The following is a 20,320-nucleotide window of genomic DNA, read 5'->3' as shown; positions in this document are numbered from 1 at the left end:
TTCAGTTAATATAGTTCCAGCTACGTGTTAATTTCATCCTCGTAAAATTTCATTCTCGTTCAACATTATGATATGTTTCAACATTAAATGGATTTATGTTGTTGTCAATAATCTATTATATACAAGGATAGTTACATACAGCACCTTGCCTAGAAACCATATAAACAGATGGCGAAAATTTTACAAACATAAATCCAAGCTCTTCATCAGCAGTAAATACCGTTAAGCTTATTTAACTAACTAAAAAACATGAATTGGAATGTATCGCCAAGATAAGATTGAATGATCGTACACCAAGTTGTTCAAATCAATTATGGTTATATGTTTTTAACTAACTAAAAAACACTCTGGAACACATTCAATCACACCAATATTAATATCATACTCAAATGGTCCTGCAAAATGAGTACTCAAGTCACTCAAAAAGACTTGAGCTATTTTTTAATTTCCTTTTAAGATGATTCCGGGTCTAGAGCCATTAAGACGGCTTGAAAGTCTGTTATAAGTTAGAAATGAATATCATGGTGTAATACAGTTTTGGAAAAAATAAAAAAACATCTCATTAAGCATTTAGAAAAAAACACAATTGGTTTATTGATATAAATCCTTTGAAATTCTGATAGTCTTTTAAAATCTTATAAAATCTCATAATACAAATCTTTTAAAATCTTAAAAGTTATTAAAATCTTGCACAATATTTTAAAATCCACAAGACTTTTTTTTTATGTAAAATTGTCTTTTAAAATCCTAATTCAACACACCCCTAAGTTTGGACTTAAAAAATCAAGATAATAGAGTGAAAATAAAAACAAGTAGCAAATGAAGAAAAAAAAAACGTCTTTATCGTGCATGAACAAGAAGAAACAAAGGACTAATATTAAAATTAAAAGTAAAAAAAAAAAAAAAAAAAAAAAAACAAGAGAAGAAGAGGCACAGACAAAATTCAGAGTCCCTGACGCCGAATAAAAAATTTGAGTGTCGTTCTGAGTTCCTTCGAAAATTGATAGCAATCTTCAAAACTAGGGTTTCATTTCAACTCTATCATCCTATGGCGGAACAACCTCTTCCATCTGAGGATCCTGCAACAATTCCAGCTATTGATGACGACGACGACGACGATGAGGACTACACTGATGATGGTGATGATACCATGGATGAATTGGATGAAGAATCAAATGGAAATTCAGTGAACGTTGAAGGTACTTCAATTCCTGCAACTGCAACTGCAGCTGCAGCTGCAACTCGTATTGGTGAACTCACTCTTTCTTTTGAAGGCGAGGTTTATGTCTTCCCCGATGTCACACATCAGAAGGTAAATTAATCTTCATCACTTTCAACTATTATTATGCCAATTGTTCTTCTTATTTTCAATTTTAGTTTTGTTCATGTAATAATTCATAACTATACTTTAGTTCAACTTAACACCTATTTTGCATGTATGTATACGGATATAATAAATCAAATTTCAGTTATAATCAAGAAAATTATGGTCTATTAAATGTTGTTTATAGACTGAAAACTAGGAAATGAATATATTCAAATTCAAAAAAGTACCCGCGAGTAGTAATCAATAGGTATCGGGTACATGTATTGTAACGGGTACGCGTAAGACATGGATTTTGGATTTGGAGCACAAGTGTTTCAAATCTTGACATATGCGTTGTTATTTATTAGATTGTTGTTGGGATCATGGTAGTTAAAATTCCGATTTGAATCATAAAATCTTATGATTCTGCGACTATACTTGCCCTCTGTGTGATTAAGTGATTGAGAGTACACGTGTAATCTTATTTTCGAAGAATCGGTGGAATCTCGATTTGAATCGTAAAATCTTATGATTTTGCGATTATGATTGCCCTTAGCGATTAATAGTACACACATCACTCTTTTTGTGTCTTAGCGATTATGCTTTGTGTCTGTTTCAAAAAAATTCTTCTTCTCCCTTGTCCTTTTCTTGTTTCATTTCCAAATGACTTCAAACTCTCTTGCTAATGAATTTAAATTTACATAATTATTTCAACTGTGATTTAAGGTTTAATTTGTCTTATGCAATTTGATATGCATGTATATGAATTTATATGCATATAATTGAGTTTATGAGTTTTGTATAATCTTTCGATTAGCGTAAAATCTCGATTTTAACTTCCTTCGTTAGGACTTCATAGCATAGTAAAATATAATGCTTATAAGCGCGGTGATTATCTATTTTATTCATAAACAAAGACGGTGTAACAATGGGACTGTTGTGGTGTAAAGGTTGTAATGTCAAATGCAGTAATCATCTGCTTGACACGTGAGTTGCTTGCCTATTTTTAAACTGATTATTCTTAAACTCAAAAGGAAAGATAGGTAAGACATGAGTAGCAACTATGAACCAGAAAAGAGTTTTGATGTTTTGTAGAGTTGTAAGGTTTCCGTCTCTCTGCATTGAAAATATCACTTTTATAGGCAGACACACGTGCAAGCACTAAACACACACATACACACACATGTACAAAGTGTCCTGCTTGTATTTTAGACATTATTACTTCAGTCGACGTGTCCATGTCCATATCATATCTGGTGTTTGTGTCTATCTATGTACGTGCTTCGTAGCTTTCTACTTTAATTGTCTTGCTTGGTAGTATAGGGATTATGGATCTCATTGTCATCAATGGCTGTTTGGATGATAACTACTTGAAGAAGTTGACGTAAAAGCTCTATGGATTTTGGTGGAAGCTGTACACATAATAGATTTGGGTTTTGGAAAAAAGAAATATTGATGTTTGGCAAGGCTTACGAACGATATGAATAGGTGAATAGCTCAGGCTTTACATCTTTCGCATCACACTTATACTCGATTGCGTCCGTCAAACAAGAATATCGTAACTACCCTAATTTCTCTGCATAGTTCATAAACTGTAATTTACAAAAACATAGGTGTACTATTATGTATATTAAGTTTCCATCACAAATTCTTTAAGGATTTAAAGTAACCTACTTTTACAGAACTAATATAATTGTAAGCTTATTTAGAGCCCATGATCAAAATCAAAATAGTTAGCAAACCTCTGATATTAAAAATTAAGCGACATTTTGTAAGTTATTAGCAAATCTTGGGAACCTTGACACAACGGTCAAAGTTGTTGTATGACTTGGAAGTCACAGATTGAAGTCATGGAATCAGACCTCTTGCAATTGCAAGGTAAGGTTGCTTACAATATATCTAAAATGCGTGGGTCCAACTAATCACAGTTTTCCATTGTAAATTGTTTTTCTGATCACTAATCACAGATTAATTGAATGGAAGAAATATTTGTAGCATGTGGAACAAAATTACACTGAAGTCCTGTATTTAAATTTGTCATTTACTTCTTGACCCGGCAAAAGGACAATGATTGAAGGTTTTGCTATTGGGGAATGCTTGCTGATAAGATTTTACATTGCAGGTGCAAGCTGTTTTGCTGTTTTTGGGAGGAAGTGGTGCGCAGCCAGGCATGCCTACAGCTGAACTGCCATTTGATCAGAATAACAGGGTAAATCATATATTGACTTTAGAAGAACAATTTTATAATAACTTGTATTGTATTTTTATGCTTGCATTTGTGAATTGGTTCCTGCAATCTCTAGGGCATGGGCGGTATTGGAAAGCTTCCAAATCTTTCACGAAGAATAGCTTCCTTGGTCAGGTACCGTGAAAAACGCAAAGAAAGATGTTTTGACAAGAAAATTAGATACACCGTGAGAAAAGAGGTGGCAGAAAGGTAAATGAAATTTTGTATTTTACCCTATTATCCCAAAAAGTGATGATTTATTTCTAGATCTACAATTTGTGCATGCGAAATTATCTAAGCTTTTATAAGACGTTTCTCTGTTTTTATAAATAAGTTATTTATATGATTTTTATCTTCGCCAAGATGTCAACTCCATCACTATTGGGTAGTTGTGTCTGAATACTTATAGCAGATAAGATTGCGATTACAAATATAGAGTTCTGATTTATATCCTCCTTGAGAATATGAGAAAATAAACAAATTTAATAGAGCTTCCGAAAGGAAGTTCGTGGGGACACGTACAGGACCAGCCTGACCATGTGCAGCCTTGAGGGCCCAAAATTATAGTTATAAGTTTATATTGTTAATGCTCATAAATTTTCAAATCTGTCGCTATGGTCCAAGGAACGAATGTAGTTTGTTAGCATGCGTATGCTCTCGTGTTCGATTCCCTCAGGATACTTTTTTTTTTTTTGCAAAGCTTTTTACAATTATTAATAACATAAATCGTAAAAAGAAGGAAAGTGGGGGTCGAACCTGGGGTCATGGCATTCAGTAGCCTTAAGCATTTACCACTCAGCTGAAGTGCTGGATATTATTTGTTATTCACAGCACTTATATATACTATATAATAACAATAATATATATATATATATATATTATGTATTATAATTATAAAATTGTTAATCACATATATGCTTTTAAAAATAATACTAGGGTAGCTTGAAGTTGTATTTTGATGTTATCGATTAGAATATGACTCTTTTTTATGTTATTTACAGTTTAAATAGAGGAGGTCTTTCTTTAAAAACTATGTTTTTTTTTATTAGGGGTCCATTTTTAACATTTGAACAGGGCCTCCAATTTGATTGTGCTGGCCTTGGACACGCAATTTGCTTTAACCCATAAGGAGATCAAGAAAATGAGTCCTTGTTCATTAAAATATCTAAAACTATGCTCTAGTGATTAGCGGTTATGCTTAACACCTATGATTCTATGAACCTACTAATAAAGGGTTGTTGTGACTAACTGGATAGACCTATTATTCTTGCAAATGGAGAAAATGTTGTTAAACAATTACATTGTCTTGTCATAGTAAAAGTTTGTGTTTGTTAGTTTTGAAACTCCACTGTTTACAATTACAGAAATATTTTTCAATACAAAATACTTGAACTCTACAGAGTTTTATCCGTTTCAAGTATAGTTTTTGAAATAGGACCGGTAAAACTGGGAGCCAGACACATGGCCGGTCCAGTCACTATATTAGGCTGCTCGTGAATTTAACCTGTCAAAGTTTGGTTAAACCCGTCAAACTCCCGTAACCCGGCGGTAACTGGTGTGGTCAGATTCAGTGGAAACTAGCTGGTGCTTTTATTTTTAAAAGATAATATGCTGAAAGCGGCCTGCACTAAAATCGAATATACAGCAGTACACTACCACAGTGCAATTTTCTGCCACTGAGTCAGCTGCTTGTTGATGTTATCATGTTGCTTTAAGTTTTAATTGATATAGCCGTATATAGATGTGATTTTCTTTTGGCTTCAATGATATGATTTTTAAACATCAAAATATAATTAATACTTGCCTTTTTTTATTGATAAATATACATGCCTCTCATAAATACATTCTTTATTAAATTAAAGTCTATAAAATTATTTTTATTGTCATTTTATAAGTGTTTTAAATTTTTAGCGACCAAGTCAGCTGGCTTAATCTGGCTCATACAAAGATTTTTTTTTTATAGAGACCGGGTGATGCAATCGAGTCATCAAGTTCAATTATGTGGTTAAAAATGATCAAGTGGTTCAACCAATGGCCAAATACCCTTACCAAGTCAATCACCAAGCCGGTTTTAAAACACTAATTTAAAGTTTTAGAATTCTTTTCTTTTGAAATGGCGTAGTATTTATTTACCCAATCAAGTCTTACCACAGGTGAGATTGGCTTCGAACCGATTAGTCTTTATTAATAACCAAATTTAAAGTAAACTCGATTTTCTTCTCACTTGTCCAAGCAGTCTTGCAAAAAGGGATAGTATTTTATTATTATTGAAAATTTAAACCCTAAACTTTTCAATGAAGTAGTATAGTTGAGATTTTATCAATATTAACAGCTTCAAATAAGAAAACTTCAAATAAATTATATAATAAGTTTCATGTTGGGTCTGAATAGATTTGTTTTATATTGAATTATGACACTATAAAATCTTAGACTTGACTTATTATTGAGTAGAGGCTAATCAGTGAGCAGATTTCTTAGCAACTTAAGTAAAGAGTGAGGGACATAATAATTGATTGTTGTTGATGGTAACTGATTACATTTTGTTGTATAATATTATTGGCTCCTTTAAAGGTTTTGTCTGGTTTTAAGTTGTTTTTGAAGTTTTTGTGTTTATTTCTTCTTATGAATTTGGTTAAGTAAAGAGTGAGGGACATAATAATTGATTGTTGTTGATGGTAACTGATTACATTTTGTTGTATAATATTATTGGCTCCTTTAAAGGTTTTGTCTGGTTTTAAGTTGTTTTTGAAGTTTTTGTGTTTATTTCTTCTTATGAATTTGGTTAAGTAAAGAGTGAGGGACATAATAATTGATTGTTGTTGATGGTAACTGATTACATTTTGTTGTATAATATTATTGGCTCCTTAAAAGGTTTTGTCTGGTTTTAAGTTGTTTTTGAAGTTTTTGTGTTTATTTCTTCTTATGAATTTGGTTATGTTTTTATTCTCTCTTATTTCTTGCTAGGATGCATCGGGAAAAGGGGCAGTTTGCACCCTTGAAGCAAAGCCCTGGTTCCTCTAGCTGGAATTCAGCACAGGGTGCTGGTCAAGATGGCAGTCCTAATCCTGAATCTCTGTGAGTTTTAAACAGTGGTTCTTGTGTGGGTGTATGTGAGAGAGATTTGTGAAAATATAATTAATCGAAATCTTTATTTTTCTTGTATTCCAGACGTAGATGTCAACATTGTGGAGTCAATGAAAATAATACTCCTGCAATGCGCCGCGGACCAGCTGGACCAAGAACGTTATGTAATGCATGCGGCCTCATGTGGGCCAACAAGGTTAGTCATTTTGATAACAAGTATGGTTTCGATGAAACGCTTGGTTCAACTTTTGTACTTCATTTGAAGTACAACAACACAAGTCTTTTCCAGTAGCTGGAGTTGGCTGCACAAGTCTAATGAATATCTGATGTGCATTACTTTTTCTTATATATGTAAATCATTTGCTATAGATTATCAACAACTTTTGGATTTCTTTCTTTAACTTTTGCTATTATTCTGTCAAACTCTACTAAATCATTGTCATTCACTATCTTTCATGGTGCCATTTTTATTGTTTACAGCTGAGACAATGGTCCCTGGTAGTGGTGTGGTTTAAAAACCAAACCAAACTAAACCATATTTATGGTCCTGTTCGGTTTTTAAACCTATTTTAATAAAAACCAGTTTTTTTTACAACTCCAGTTCAGATATGGATCAAAACCAGTTTGAAACCAGTTCAGAACTGGTTTGCAATATAAACTGAATTATTTACTTAAACCATTATTAATATCGATTGATATGAGATCGAAGAGATACAGTGATATGAAAAAGGCTTACTTCATTTTTTTGAAAGAAAAAAGGCTTATTTACTTAAATCTGTTTACTTTTGTAATCGAAAAAAAAACTGGGAGAAGAAGTGAGTTATGTTGTGTTGCAATTGGAGGCTGAATGCAGCGATTTACCATAAGCGATTCAAGATTGAGAGAATTGATTAACCAGAAGCGATTCAAGATTGAGAGATTTGATTAAGCAGAAGCGATTCGAGATTGAAAGCCAGAAGCGATTCGAGTCTGAGATGGAAAGTGATTAACCGGAAGTGATTCAAGATTAAAAGCTATTTACCAGAAGCGCGCTGCATTGCGATATGAGATTTGAGATAAGCGGTTTACGAATGAGACAGAGAGGTGTGCCGTTCTGATTTGGGAGAAGGGGTAAACCGGTTCTAAACCAATTAAGTGAAATGGTAAACTGGTTTACCATTTTTTATGTCATATGGGCTGGTTTGGGTTTTTCACAAATTGTGCTGGGTTTTCAAATTATTTGCCCACCCCTAGTCCCTGGCATGGGAGCTGCCTGGGGCTTTATAGTTAATGCCCTTACGCCCGGTGGTGAATTAGATGTTGTATTCTGACTATATGACATGTTGGTCTCATCATTCATGTTTCCTCATTACTTTGTATTTCTGATTCCCATACTTGTTTGTTGCATTCTCGATATCTTTTATTGTGCTCATCTTGCAAATATATTCATCTTACTAAGTCTGCTTCTTAACTCTGATAGGGGACACTCAGAGATCTCAGTAAGGGTGGAAGAAATATTTCTGTTGAGCAAAGTCGTCCGGTATGTAAAATAAATCTTCTAATGTTTTCTCAAGATGTATTTCTTTATTAAGCCAATTTCAAATGCTAAGCGCGATCAGCTATGCATACCTCCAATTTTTAATAACCAGTTTGAAATCAAATGGGTTTGGTGATATATTCATTACAAACTATTGGGTCAACAGTATCTTAGTTGCTTTTAGATAGGAAAGGAAACATAATATCTTATCAATGGGTTAGAGAATAGAAATAAAATTTACTCTGTAAAAAGAATCAAACTTATTAGAGATAAGAGAAAATAATACAAGTTGGAGTGAGATAAGATAAGTATCTTAGATTCTTTAGTCACAAGTCAAGTTATTGACATACTAACTAATCACAATTCAGTCACTTCCTTTTATTAACGAAGTCATAGATCACATGTCAAAATCCCATGAAATAAGGTATCACAGTGAAGGTTAGAAAACTTGGGTTTAAGTTATTTCTATCCTTAATATTACAACTTTTTTTTTTTTTTCTTTCAAAAAGAATTTCAAAACAAACCAGTTTATTTTTTAACAGCCTTACCTTTGTGGCTCAAATTCTTTTATCAAATTAATTACACCAGTCCTAAAATACCCTATCAACTTGAATGATATTTGCAGGACCCTCCTGTTGATGTCAAGCCAACTGTTCTTGAAGGGGAATTCTCTGTCATTGAAAATGAACAAGTAAAACTCTTTCAAATATTGCAGATTCATTCTTAGACTTGCAATTGTAGTTCTATTTGCATAAAACTTTATGGTGTGTTCAGGGTATTTCTGAAGAACCTTCCAAGACTGTTGGTGCTGAAGTTTTGAATGATCATGCATCAAACCCTGGTGATGAGGTAGTTGTAGTTAATTTGTTCTTCTTTTTCTTTATTCTTTTAATTCAATTTGGGGGTTCAGACATCTTTTCTCTGGTATTGACAAATGGGTATTTGTTCAGGAATTGTCTGAATCTGCAGAACACCTAACAAAAACACTGCCATTGGTAATTTATCATTCTTCGGAAAATGATGATGAGCAGGTATTCCTATTATGCAGCTTGTTTTATAATGTTTATCTAAATGAGTCGTATTCACAGTTCGCACAACTATGCTGGTGCTCCATCCGAGTTCAAGTAGCCCCACTTGAACTTTGCCGATGAAACTTGAAATGGAGCTTCCAGTACACTTATAAACGCAAGAGTTTTGTTGTTAAACTAACATAATTTTCTATAAGATGCATTTGAGTTTCTTCTTACATGAGGCTTATTTGACCTACAGGAACCCGTGGTCGAGCTTTCTAATCCTTCAGATGCAGGAATGTCTAATCCTTCAGATACAGATATTGACATTCCTGGAAACTTTGATTAGAAGGTACCAAGTAATTCATTATGTGGGTGTTTTAGACAACAGTCCATTCGTTGGATATTCTTCATGTAGATATGGGATGCAGCTCTAGAAGCAATGATATTAGACAATTGTGAAAGTAGTTTATGACTGTATGTAACAGCGAAATGAAGTGGTAATCCTATCAAGGGTGGAGAAGCTCTGATCTTCAAGCCCAACATTATTCTGCAATATTGATGATGGAGGAAGTGTCAAATATTGTCTGTGTATATATTATTTGATAATCTTCCTTGAGTGTTTGGGATCGTGTTAATACAATGATGTATAATTGCTTGACTTCGATAGTTTCATTGCGATCAATGCCTTGCTACCTGAAATTTAGAGGTAAAACTTTGGTGATGTGCTATGCCATCCAAGGGATGGACCCCTAGTTTGAATATCGGTGTTTGGTGGTGTGCTGAAGTTTAGGCTTGTGATGCTGGACTCTTAGTGGGAGCATTTGGATACTTCTTACAAATAGACTTATTTCAGACACATGTAAATGTACATGTTCATATAAATAAACTCTAGTTTTTTTTTCTTCCTTTTCTTCCTTCTTTTTTCCTTATCTATTTTATTCCATACAAAGCTATCTTTGCCATTCCGTTGCCACGAAAAGATTTGTGTTCTCACCGTCATATGGTACTACTATTACAGAGAAATACCTAGTTGGTCACAACCCCACCTAAATTTTATTTGGGCAATCACAAACTCAAAATTACACATCATTTAATTATTTTAAAAATGCACATTATTTAATTCTTTTATTTTTTATTTTATTTTTGAGCTTAATAGTTTTCCTACTTTGAGCGAGTGTTATTCATTGTCAGCATTTAATACTTGTACCCTGATCTAATGTTTTGTAAGTGGTCATGATTCCTTTTTTTTATTGCTTAAGTGTTCAACAATAAAAGTGTTATTGTTTTGGTAAACAAAGAAGAAAAGGAAAAAAAGAAGGCAAAAATACTGGAAAGAACTAACGCCTTGCTACTAGCTCTTGGCTAGCATCAGTCTGTAAAAGAGGGATGACTCCAAGAGGTGGTTCGATAATAGCCAAATAATGATGCCAACATGAAGGACATTCGAAAAGCTATCATCAACCCATGATATAAAGCTAGAAGCTCAACATGAAGGACATTCGAAAAGCCAACACTAGGGAAGGTTGATGCTTCAAGAAGAAGTTTATGCTGTTGAATCCGATGGCTAACCAAAGCTTCCTAGGGAATGCCCAATCCTGCAAGCAGTGGAAAACATCTTTGTTGGCTGAGTTGCATCTAGTGCAGACATCGGCCGGAGACATACATCCCTTATGTAAAAATTATCTTTCTAGGAATATCATCATGGCAAGCTGTCCAAAGAAAGAAATTTAATTTCTCCGGAGCTGGAATGTTTGTATGATGATAATAATTTTTAATCAAATGATTGGAAATTTAAGAGAGGGTCATTGTCTAAGGCAAACATTCTTTGGTACCTTGACATTTGTTGGATACCGTACTCTCTAGGTAAAAATAATTCAAAATTTAAATTTGCTTTAAAATTAAAATAATTAAATATAAAGAATAACATGTCATTGAATGATTTGACAGCGGATATGAATCCAACTATTTATTTAGTGTTATTAGTTTAAAATCAAGTATTTTAAAAAATAATTTATTTTCATGATATTTGTGTTTCATTTCACAATCCTATATCCATCGATTCTTTCTAAGGGTGTTCGCGGTGCGGTTTGGAGGTTAAAGGTCATTCAAACCGCAAGATGAATAAGTATGCGGTTTGGTTTGGTTCGGTTGACTTTTAAAACCAAACCAAACCAGACCAATGCGGTTTGAATTGGATCGGTTGGTGCGGTTTTTTTAGACAATCATTTTTTTTTTTTCTAACATTAAAATCAAATTAAAAAGCCAAAATTCAACATATTTTCAACAATGTTTTAAATTTCATCCAACATTACAATTTTATTTTCATCAAACAGTGTTCTCAACTACGTAGACCAAATTTAAACGAAAATAAAAAGTAATCATATTTTTTAAGAAATAAAAAAGACTAATTTTTTTTTTATCATTCTTTAAGAGTTTAAGTAGTACATAAATACATTTTTAAAAGAAAAAACAAACAAGAAACTTAACAAGAGAAAAAAAATATGTCATTTTATTAAAGTTTTCATTGAGCCTCTTTGAGTATTGGTCCAAATGATATATATTTAATTAGTATTTTTCTTATATTGCGGTTTGGTTAGTAAAATCAAAACCGCAAACCAAACCAAACCATGCGGTTGAGTAAAATATTGATCCGAATACATCCGAACCAAATGCGATTTTGATTTGGATTGGTTCGTTTTGCGGTTTTTCTATTGGATTGGTTCAGTTTTGAACACCTTTTCTAACAACATTATTTTTGTTCAAAAACAAAGGTAATGTAACTCAAAAACCCTTATCATATTAGTGAAAATAATTTTTTTTCACTGGTATACGTAAAATATTTATAAATTTTGTTTTTGTAATTTTTTTTTATAAATTTTCTTTATGGACTAAAATAGGGCTTTACTCTTGATTTTATAGCTTTATGTAACAAAAATAAAAAAAGCGGCATTTTCTTGACAAAAAAAATAAAAAAACGCGGCATTTTCTTCCCTGCTAAGAATTGTTTCCAACCTCAATCCAAAAATTTAACTTTTCAAGTATTTCTTCAAGCCAGGTATTTCACTTTTCTGGAAACGTATTCCTTCTCTTATATTTCATGCTGATGATTTTCGAATTCGAACTTACAACATATTCATAAAATTTGTCTCTAAAATTTATCTCTTCGTGATTCCTCTATATCGCTGCAGGCTCTTGATTTTAAGCCTAAAAACGGTTGCTTAAAGCCTCACATAATCGACAGAATTGTGAATTATGCTCTTTCACACAATGTCCAGCGGTGACATCGGGAACATTCCGCTTAGCGTCACTAGTACAAAAAACACTTATTAAATCAGAGATTTTAAATGGGTGGCTATCCACCTGATTTAAAAACAGTCATTGTGATGAGCATATTGAGTACAAAAAATTTTAAATCGGGCCATCTAACTTAAAAAGTATTTTAATTAAAATAAAATAAAACTAAAAAGAAACACGGTGGCAATTTGGTAAATAAAAGAAATTTTATTCTATGATAACTTTACTCTATGCCTTCTCTCTCTCGAATCAATCTGAAGCCCATCTCTTTCTCTCTCGCGACCACTCTCTCGCGACCACAATGTTCTGCACCGTCCAAGTCACGTTGTGCTGTTCCATTGTCGCCGTCATGGTTCTATCCATCTCCGTGGTGAGTTTCCTTCTTTCTTTTCTCTTGTCTCTCATTTCTCATGAGTATTAGGGTTCATGGATTCCTAAACTTAAAACCTAATTTCAAATCTCTCAAACATTTGAAGTGATTGGTATTACATATGAAAAACGTTGTTAGTTTCAAATTTCACTTGTTAATTTTCTGATTTCATCTCCAAGTTGCATTTTCTTTCCATTTTTCATCCAAACCCTATTACTCATGAACCCAAAATCCGAATTTGTTCTCATTTGTTAAAATTTCGGAAGTTTATGGTTGTTCAGGTGGCACAATCACTAGATCTGATGTTGATGAAGAGGTTACTTACGAAGACTAGGGAAATTGAAGCATGAAAGAAGGTGAATATGACTATTAAAAGCAGGGCAGTTGAAAATATGTAACTTTGGAATGTCAAGGCAGTATTGAAGAACTCTCAAGCAATATACTTCTGTTATGGTTACATTGGTATAGGTGAGTATCATTACCATGTTGTATACATTTGATTATCACCTAAATTTTCTATATTCTGGTTTTTAATTATGTGTAGAGCCTCTAAACTTGTGTTGGGCACTAAAAGATTCACCAAAGCAACTGATATATGGTCGGTGGGTTGTATAATGGCTGAATAGGTTTGAGTTGCATAACTTGAAGAGTTTATTATTACTAAAGTCAATTGGATATTTACTTCATTATCACAACACATTTACACGTGACATGAAACTTTGACAGCACTTGTTTGCTTGTTATCTGTCTACATATTTTTTGAACCCTTGGTACACCAGATGAGAAAATATCGCCATGATTATCCTAAAGAAAATTTTGTTGAACAAGTAGTAAGCTTGTCTTTTCTATTATCATTTTTATTGCCAGGATTATCCTAAAGAAAATATTGTGACAAGTAGTATTATTTTTTAGCATTATTCTATTAACTTGATAATGATGATTTTATTTTGGAAAAATGGTTTTGGAGTAAGTTTTTATTTTATTCAATTTGGTTTGCGTGTACTGAAAGTATGAAGTACCACTCACTGAGAGCTTAAGGACTGAATTTAATTAAAAAATAACAAAATCTGGATTTTTCTTGATTAGTTATATTTTGAACCGTTTGCGAGTTAATTTTTGAACCTGTTAATTTTTGAACTATAAGTTGTTTGGTCTCAATGCAAAAAATGCGTGATTTAGCTATTGCGTGAAAGCTGATTATAAAATTGCAAATTTTTCTATTACAATTGTAACTCTAATTAGTTCTGAATGTTTGTGTCATGATTACTAAATTGAATGGATCCTAGTACGAAAAACACTTATTGCTGCTATGAATGAATGAATTAATGAGTATTGTCTACTACAACTCCACAAGTAGTATTAGTATACCCTTGTTGTTATCTTGGAAATGAAAGAGGAGAATAAAAATCGCATTGCATTAAACTTTGGGATTGAGACTAATGGCTTTGTTTTACTTTGCATTTACCATGGCTAGACTTTTATAGCTCATATTGGGAATTATTGCTTTCTTTATAATATTGATTGATCTTCATGTTTGTTCATTAGTTTAGTGTTGTATTGCATTCATTTTGTTTTAACTAGTTGTACAACTTGAGATATATCCGTAAAATATAAATTGTATTAGCTAGTCGTACTATACACCATTGTACTATTGTACCAATTTAAATAAAATATACAAGTCTATCTCAACTCTGATTCTCTAGAATTCCCTATTTCTCCTTCACTTTCCCTTAGGTTCTATGAATCTCAATTTATGGTAGTTTACATGCTGAATGGGGTGTGCAGAATATTTTATTGCAGGGATTTCAAATGGGTATAGATCTCCCTCAATTCCTACTGAATTTTGATGGGGAATCTTTGTGGGATACTTTTGCCTTGGATTGTTGATGTGTGAATCTTGACCTCAAGTACATTAAGCAAGAGCGGACCAAGTTTTGGAAGAGCATCCAGTACTAGTAGAGGTATCTTTTTGTATGGATTTCTATGCCAAATAATGTGTTATTTTTAGACGGAGCTGTTAGATCAAGCTCGTTTGACTCGTGCATTTGCAGCCCTATCTCCATCTTTAGCAAGTGATTTCAGACAGATTTTCGTGACAACACCTTGCCTGCTTGAAGAGCTAATGAAGGTGACTTACTTACTATTTGTCTTCTGCCTTTTGATAGACTAGATTCAATGTGGATATTTTCTTTATCATGTTGTTCGTCTTACTGTGAGTATTTTCCTTGGTTACTTGCATGTTTCTGTTGAAAGTGACTTTACTAATTTAACGCTTTTGTTGATGTAGAGTGCTTGATATAGTCCTCTTGGTTGTACTTTTTTCTGGGGGCAAAGGAGTTATGGAAAATTTGCTGGTAGTTAATCTTGGTATATCATTGTAGAATTTCTTTTAAATTATTAAGTTGTGCCAAAATTATGTAATAACATCGATTCTTGGATTCATTTGAAGTCCTTGGACTAGGTGTAAATCAATTGTTGTGTTAAGTGTGAAGTATTGATAGTGTTTAGATTTTGTGGATGATTTTATTTGCAAGTTGCTATGAAATTAAAGTTCTATGATAATATTTTATATTAAATGATTGTGTATAAGATTCTGTTTCATCACAGTAATGTTCAATATGGGAGAAAAAAAAGAAAATCATTTTTTTTTAATAAAAAAAAAACTAGATTTTAAATCGGGTGACCAGATATAAAATGGAAGATTTTAAATCGGGTTACCTGATGTATAAAAAAGAATTTAAATCGGGTCAAAGGACAGACTTAAAAATGAAACACTTATTAAATCGGCCACCTATAAATCGGATACAGAACCGATTTAAAAAGTCTTTTTCACCTGATTTAAAAAGTGTTTTCTGCACTAGTGCGTGTTTTCATGTCAGACTTTAACACATCTTAAGCTTTCTATTTACCTCTGTCAAGGTTATGAAACACAGTTCCCAAAATCTATTAATTTGCCGTCATTAACCAACTTGCAACTAGAGAATTTTGTGTTTTGTGTTGGCTATAATGACCGGGCTGAGCCATTTTCAATCTTTAACGGGTTGAGTAGTTTGCTTATTTCCAATTGTAAAGTGTTGCATGGAGATACTCTTTGCGTATCAAGTACGACACTTGTTAATTTAACTGTATATAATCACTTCTACAGCTACTACAAATTTGATCTATGTACTCCAAGTCTTTGTACGTTTGTTTTTTCCGGTACTCCTTTTCAGAAACTCTCTGCAAACAATGTTTCTTCTCTTAAACATGTAGAGATTCATGCAGAAATAATTTCATTTTCGGAGGATCCTTCTAGGTTTCTATTCAATTGGCTGCAAGAGTTTGCTAATATGAAATCGTTGAAGGTCTCCACCAATACTCTTCAGGTATCTTAGCATATTTTGAGGGTATTTTTATTGAAAATTAATTGACTAGCATTAGACTAATCCATTTGCACCCTTCATTGCCTAGGTTCTTTCCTTATCTCCTAGTCTGTTGAACTATAATCTACTTTCCTTGGGTAACTTGAAGTCATTGAAAGTGGTAATGGAACCACTTCTGTATAAAATTCGCATGGCACTGTGTGAATTCAAGTTACAGAAAGTTAAGTCAAAGACGAAAAGATTTTGTAGAAGGATTGGAACCATCTTCACTCATACCTGATGGAATATTGGACTTCTTGCTTCGAAATTCGCCATCAGCAGAAGTTGATTTCGTAGATTGCTCAACGCAAACTCTTAAAGCAAGAGATTTATAATTGGTTTGTTTTTCGTTTCCTTCTCTGTTTCACCTTCCGTGAATTCTGGTCTTAACTTGTCATTATTGGATAAATTACAAGTCTCTTGGGTAAACAAATAAATTTTACATAAATTGTAAGTTTGCATCTTACGAACAAAGAAGTCCTTATATAATTATAGATATTCGTCGAGAAAGTTAAGTCAAAGGAGGGAGCTTATGAAATATTTAAGAAATTCATTTTGATCTGTGCTTAAAGTTTTTTACAAATTTCACAGTCAGCTATATATGATTATCCCAATTTTATCTTTTTCAATAAGTGTTTGTTGAAACAATTACACAAATTGACCTATAGTTTTCTATTTTATTCTTATTGCTGATCATACAATTTGCTTTTAATGTTATCTATATGACTCTGGTATTCAAAGTGCCACCATTTTAACGGCGCTCCACCTGAGTTCAAGTTTCCCCACTTAACTTTATTTATGGACTTTAAATGAAGCTTCTGGTATATCTATAAATGCAAATGCAAGAGTCTGTAGGCGATATTATTCTTTGTAAGATTCATTTGACTTCTTGCTTCTTACATGAGCCATATTTGACCTACAGGAGTCTGGTGGAACTTTACAATCCTTCAGATGCAAGTATGGACATACCTGAAACTTTTAATAGAAGATATTTAGTGATCCATTATAATGTCAGTCTGCGTTATTGACAATGGTCCGTTTGTAGGATACTATTCGTGTATTAGTCGGATGCAGCTTTAGAAGCTTTGACGTTCAAGCCTAATGTTATATTGGTGCTGGAGATTGAAGTGCCAAATTTTGTTTATGTATGTATTTTTTGTTATTTAATGATCTTTGTTAAGTTTTTGGCCTCGTTTTAATGAAATGTCGTCTTATTGTCTGACTTTGTTAAATTCATTTAGATCAAAGCCTCGCTGCATGAATTTTGGAGATTAAACTTAGGTGGATTTTAGAGATTAAAGGAGGAACCTCTTGTTTAAATATAAATATCTGTTATTTGAGTTAACTTGGGTATGTTGAGCCAGATCCCCATTTGATGACATTTTACTGGTTCTGACTTGATCCCTTGCTTTGCTTCCATCATGTTTTCTTCCTTTTACTTTCTCCCCAAAACCCCATTCTCCCCTCATGTTCCCATTTTCTTCTATGTACTTAAATGTCATTACTAATTAATCAGGATGCTCTGGTTTACTTTATTATTGAAAATTAATAGAAACATGACTATATAGTCTAAATTATAGTATTATTCCAACTTTGCCTTATTTCATGATTTCTGCTTAAGTGATGATGAGAAGAGAATGTTATGTTGTACTCATGATATCTGATGGCTGTTAATATGACATAAGCTGATTATTGACTTGTAAGCATAGATGATAGATGTGTAATCATTGCCTGCTCAATAATACAACATGTAGGGAAGGTAATTAGAACTGTCTGAAGAGATCGAAGGCATGAAGGTAGTATAAAATAGACATGTGGAACCAATACACCAACCCAAATCATCCACAATGTGTTGTGTACTCTATCCGTCCCAAATTGTTTGTCATTTCGACAATACACGAATTAAGAAATATAATTAATGTCGTATAAAAAAAGAGAAATTATGAATTACTTTACAAAAGTATCATTCATTGATGATACAAGAAAAATCACAATTATATTAGTAGACATTCAAAATAGAGCAATGCTATATCTCTTAGGTGGTATTTAGCTTGGACCAGTTGAAAAATTTGTCCATGATGGACCAATTTTTTTAATGTTTAGATTAGACAATCCACCAAATCTTATCATACTCTACCCACACCCTATCTAAGCCATCACCAACTCTATCCTTCATTGCTCTTTCTCTCTCTTGGTACTTTTTTCATTTTTATATCAATACTATTCAACAACTCCCCTGCAGTTCCATTGAAATGGTGATGGTTTCAAATAAGTAGTCATACCAATATATAGCTAAATCACATAATTATTATGGTCATTGATTGAAACTGATCTTAAGCACATTCACAAGAACTTTTTTATGGATTATTCCTCTCGGAGGACAATAATGTAACGTTTCTACATGATTTCTTTGCCTGCTCTGGCACATAGGGAGAAGGAAATTACCAAAGCTTTGAAAGGAACTAGTGCACAACCGTGAAATGGAATTTTTTTCAATCTTTGAAAGCCGAGTTCAAGAAGTTTCTTTGATGATTCCTCTCCTTTTTCTTAAAAATTAAGTTAGATTGAATGGAGTACATTTGAATTGATACTCAAATAGAAAACTGCAAGTTCCATGTTGTTTCCACTACTGATTTTTCTGGTTTTTTTTTTTTTTTTTTTTTTTGTGTGTGTATAAACAAGTGGAATTTTTAACTGTTTTTATAATTTAAGAAAATATTTTGCAAAAAAAGTGCCAAAATTAATATTAAAAATTATGTCCAATCCAATTGAGAATCCAGTTGAAATCTGATTATGATAACCAAAATATAAGCTTCTGTAGAGTTTTTTCCCAGTTTGATAGAGTTTGCAAAAGAGAGATAAAGTTGATGTGGGTTAAAATATTTATAGGACATGATAAATTTTGGTGGAGTGCTATAATCTAACCATGAAAAAAATAGGTCTATTATGGACCAACTTTTTTACAGGTCCAATTTATACGGAACCTATCTCTTATTATGTTTTTACTTTTACATTATTTGAGTCTTTTTGGTCCAATTGCATATGAATATTCAAGGTTTAAATCTAATATTTATATACAAGTATGCGTGAAGGACCGTAAATTTGAGGACTCAGAGCTCACAGAAAAACAAATATATAATTTTTTTTTTGATAAAATATAGATTTGAAACTTGAAAATTCATATGCAAACATACATTTTGTAAGCTTGAACATTCTCAACAATAATATTAATTTTATTAGTCAACACAACAAGTCCCAACTCAACTAATAAAAAAAAAACCAGAATTGTTATGTCTAACATCGTGACTAGAGTTCATCTGTGGAGACCATAATGTTTATTATCATTTTTGTCTATCTACCTAATTTTTTTGGCAAATATTCTTTTCGTCCCTAAACATGTAATCAGTAATCTTAATAGTCTTTCAATATATCAAAATAGTTTATAATTGTGTATTTTATTAGTCAAAATAATCTCTAACGTTAAAATAAACCCTCAATGCTAACAGTAACTATTTTCTTATATGACACTAAACAAGTTTTTCTAACGACTTTAGCTATAAAATTGTTGGAAGTGCATGATCAATAGTTGAGTGGACCTTGATATTTAATAATTGTTGAGTATGTGCAAGAGTAAGTGATAAATGGCATCAAATCTGTTATTATTGAAAACTATAAATGTTAGACATGCTTAAAAGTATAAAAATCCCAAACTCTTGCAATAGTGTCTTTGAAACACTTTAGTCTGATTGTTTCTTCATGGGTTGGAAGGTAGACCACGAAGCTTGTTCGCTGATATCTCTTTGTCCGAAGGAAAAACAAAAAGGTCCCTTCCATTAGTAAAGCACGAAAAATATTTAACAAGTTGTATAGTTTTGTCATTTGCAATTGTATTGTGAGGGATGCAAAAACCCTTTGCATATCAAGTGGAACACTTGTCAATTTAACTATGTATAACTAGGGCCGTCTTAACAAATTCATAGGTCCGGTTTTAATTTTATAAAGGATGCAAAAAAAAAAATCTGGGCCCCAAAAAAATAAATAAGTTATTTAAAAAAAATAAATTAAAAATCACACTTTGGTGGGTCTTGAACACATGACCTCACACTCAA

At 32.5% G+C, this 20,320-nt stretch overlaps 2 protein-coding genes and 1 long non-coding RNA gene across 5 annotated transcripts; all 3 read left to right on the top strand.

Annotated features, from left to right (window-relative positions):
* The first annotated feature begins 911 nt into the window (after positions 1-911).
* On the top strand, positions 912-10,051 carry LOC11432282 (GATA transcription factor 19). Its single transcript, XM_003602839.4, has 10 exons — positions 912-1,312; positions 3,429-3,515; positions 3,610-3,743; positions 6,498-6,608; positions 6,702-6,813; positions 8,077-8,136; positions 8,759-8,824; positions 8,908-8,982; positions 9,084-9,164; positions 9,403-10,051. Exons 1-10 carry the CDS (start codon positions 1,049-1,051, stop codon positions 9,490-9,492), a joined length of 1,080 nt encoding a protein of 359 aa, XP_003602887.2. The 5' UTR covers positions 912-1,048; the 3' UTR covers positions 9,493-10,051.
* Positions 10,052-12,684: 2,633 nt separating this feature from the next.
* Positions 12,685-15,386, top strand: LOC11434229 (uncharacterized). Of its 3 annotated transcripts, XR_003010267.2 has the most exons (5): positions 12,685-12,810; positions 13,092-13,278; positions 14,596-14,771; positions 14,862-14,938; positions 15,098-15,386. It is a non-coding gene; the product is annotated as an uncharacterized lncRNA (long non-coding RNA). The 3 variants fall into 3 exon arrangements; XR_003010265.2 differs by having other exon boundaries at positions 14,596-14,938; XR_005645308.1 differs by having other exon boundaries at positions 13,077-13,278; positions 14,596-14,938.
* On the top strand, positions 15,386-16,770 carry LOC120579620 (uncharacterized). Its single transcript, XM_039832101.1, has 3 exons — positions 15,386-15,421; positions 15,672-16,175; positions 16,261-16,770. Exons 1-3 carry the CDS (start codon positions 15,386-15,388, stop codon positions 16,450-16,452), a joined length of 732 nt encoding a protein of 243 aa, XP_039688035.1. The 3' UTR covers positions 16,453-16,770.
* Positions 16,771-20,320: the final 3,550 nt, after the last annotated feature.

The sequence above is a fragment of the Medicago truncatula genome, chromosome 3 (genome assembly GCF_003473485.1).
Source record: "Medicago truncatula cultivar Jemalong A17 chromosome 3, MtrunA17r5.0-ANR, whole genome shotgun sequence".
Classification (NCBI taxonomy): domain Eukaryota; kingdom Viridiplantae; phylum Streptophyta; class Magnoliopsida; order Fabales; family Fabaceae; genus Medicago; species Medicago truncatula.
This window is presented reverse-complemented; position numbering and strand designations above follow the sequence as displayed.

Excerpts from the sequence above, each read along its gene's own strand:
- LOC11432282 (XM_003602839.4), top strand. The coding sequence starts at position 1,049 with ATGGCGGAACAACCTCTTCCATCTGAGGATCCTGCAACAATTCCAGCT. Across the intron at positions 3,516-3,609 it reads CATTTGATCAGAATAACAGG|GGCATGGGCGGTATTGGAAA; the intron begins GTAAATCATATA and ends TGCAATCTCTAG. Across the intron at positions 9,165-9,402 it reads CGGAAAATGATGATGAGCAG|GAACCCGTGGTCGAGCTTTC; the intron begins GTATTCCTATTA and ends TTTGACCTACAG.
- LOC120579620 (XM_039832101.1), top strand. The coding sequence starts at position 15,386 with ATGATTGTGTATAAGATTCTGTTTCATCACAGTAAT. Across the intron at positions 15,422-15,671 it reads TTCTGTTTCATCACAGTAAT|TGCGTGTTTTCATGTCAGAC; the intron begins GTTCAATATGGG and ends TTTCTGCACTAG. Across the intron at positions 16,176-16,260 it reads TCTCCACCAATACTCTTCAG|GTTCTTTCCTTATCTCCTAG; the intron begins GTATCTTAGCAT and ends TTCATTGCCTAG.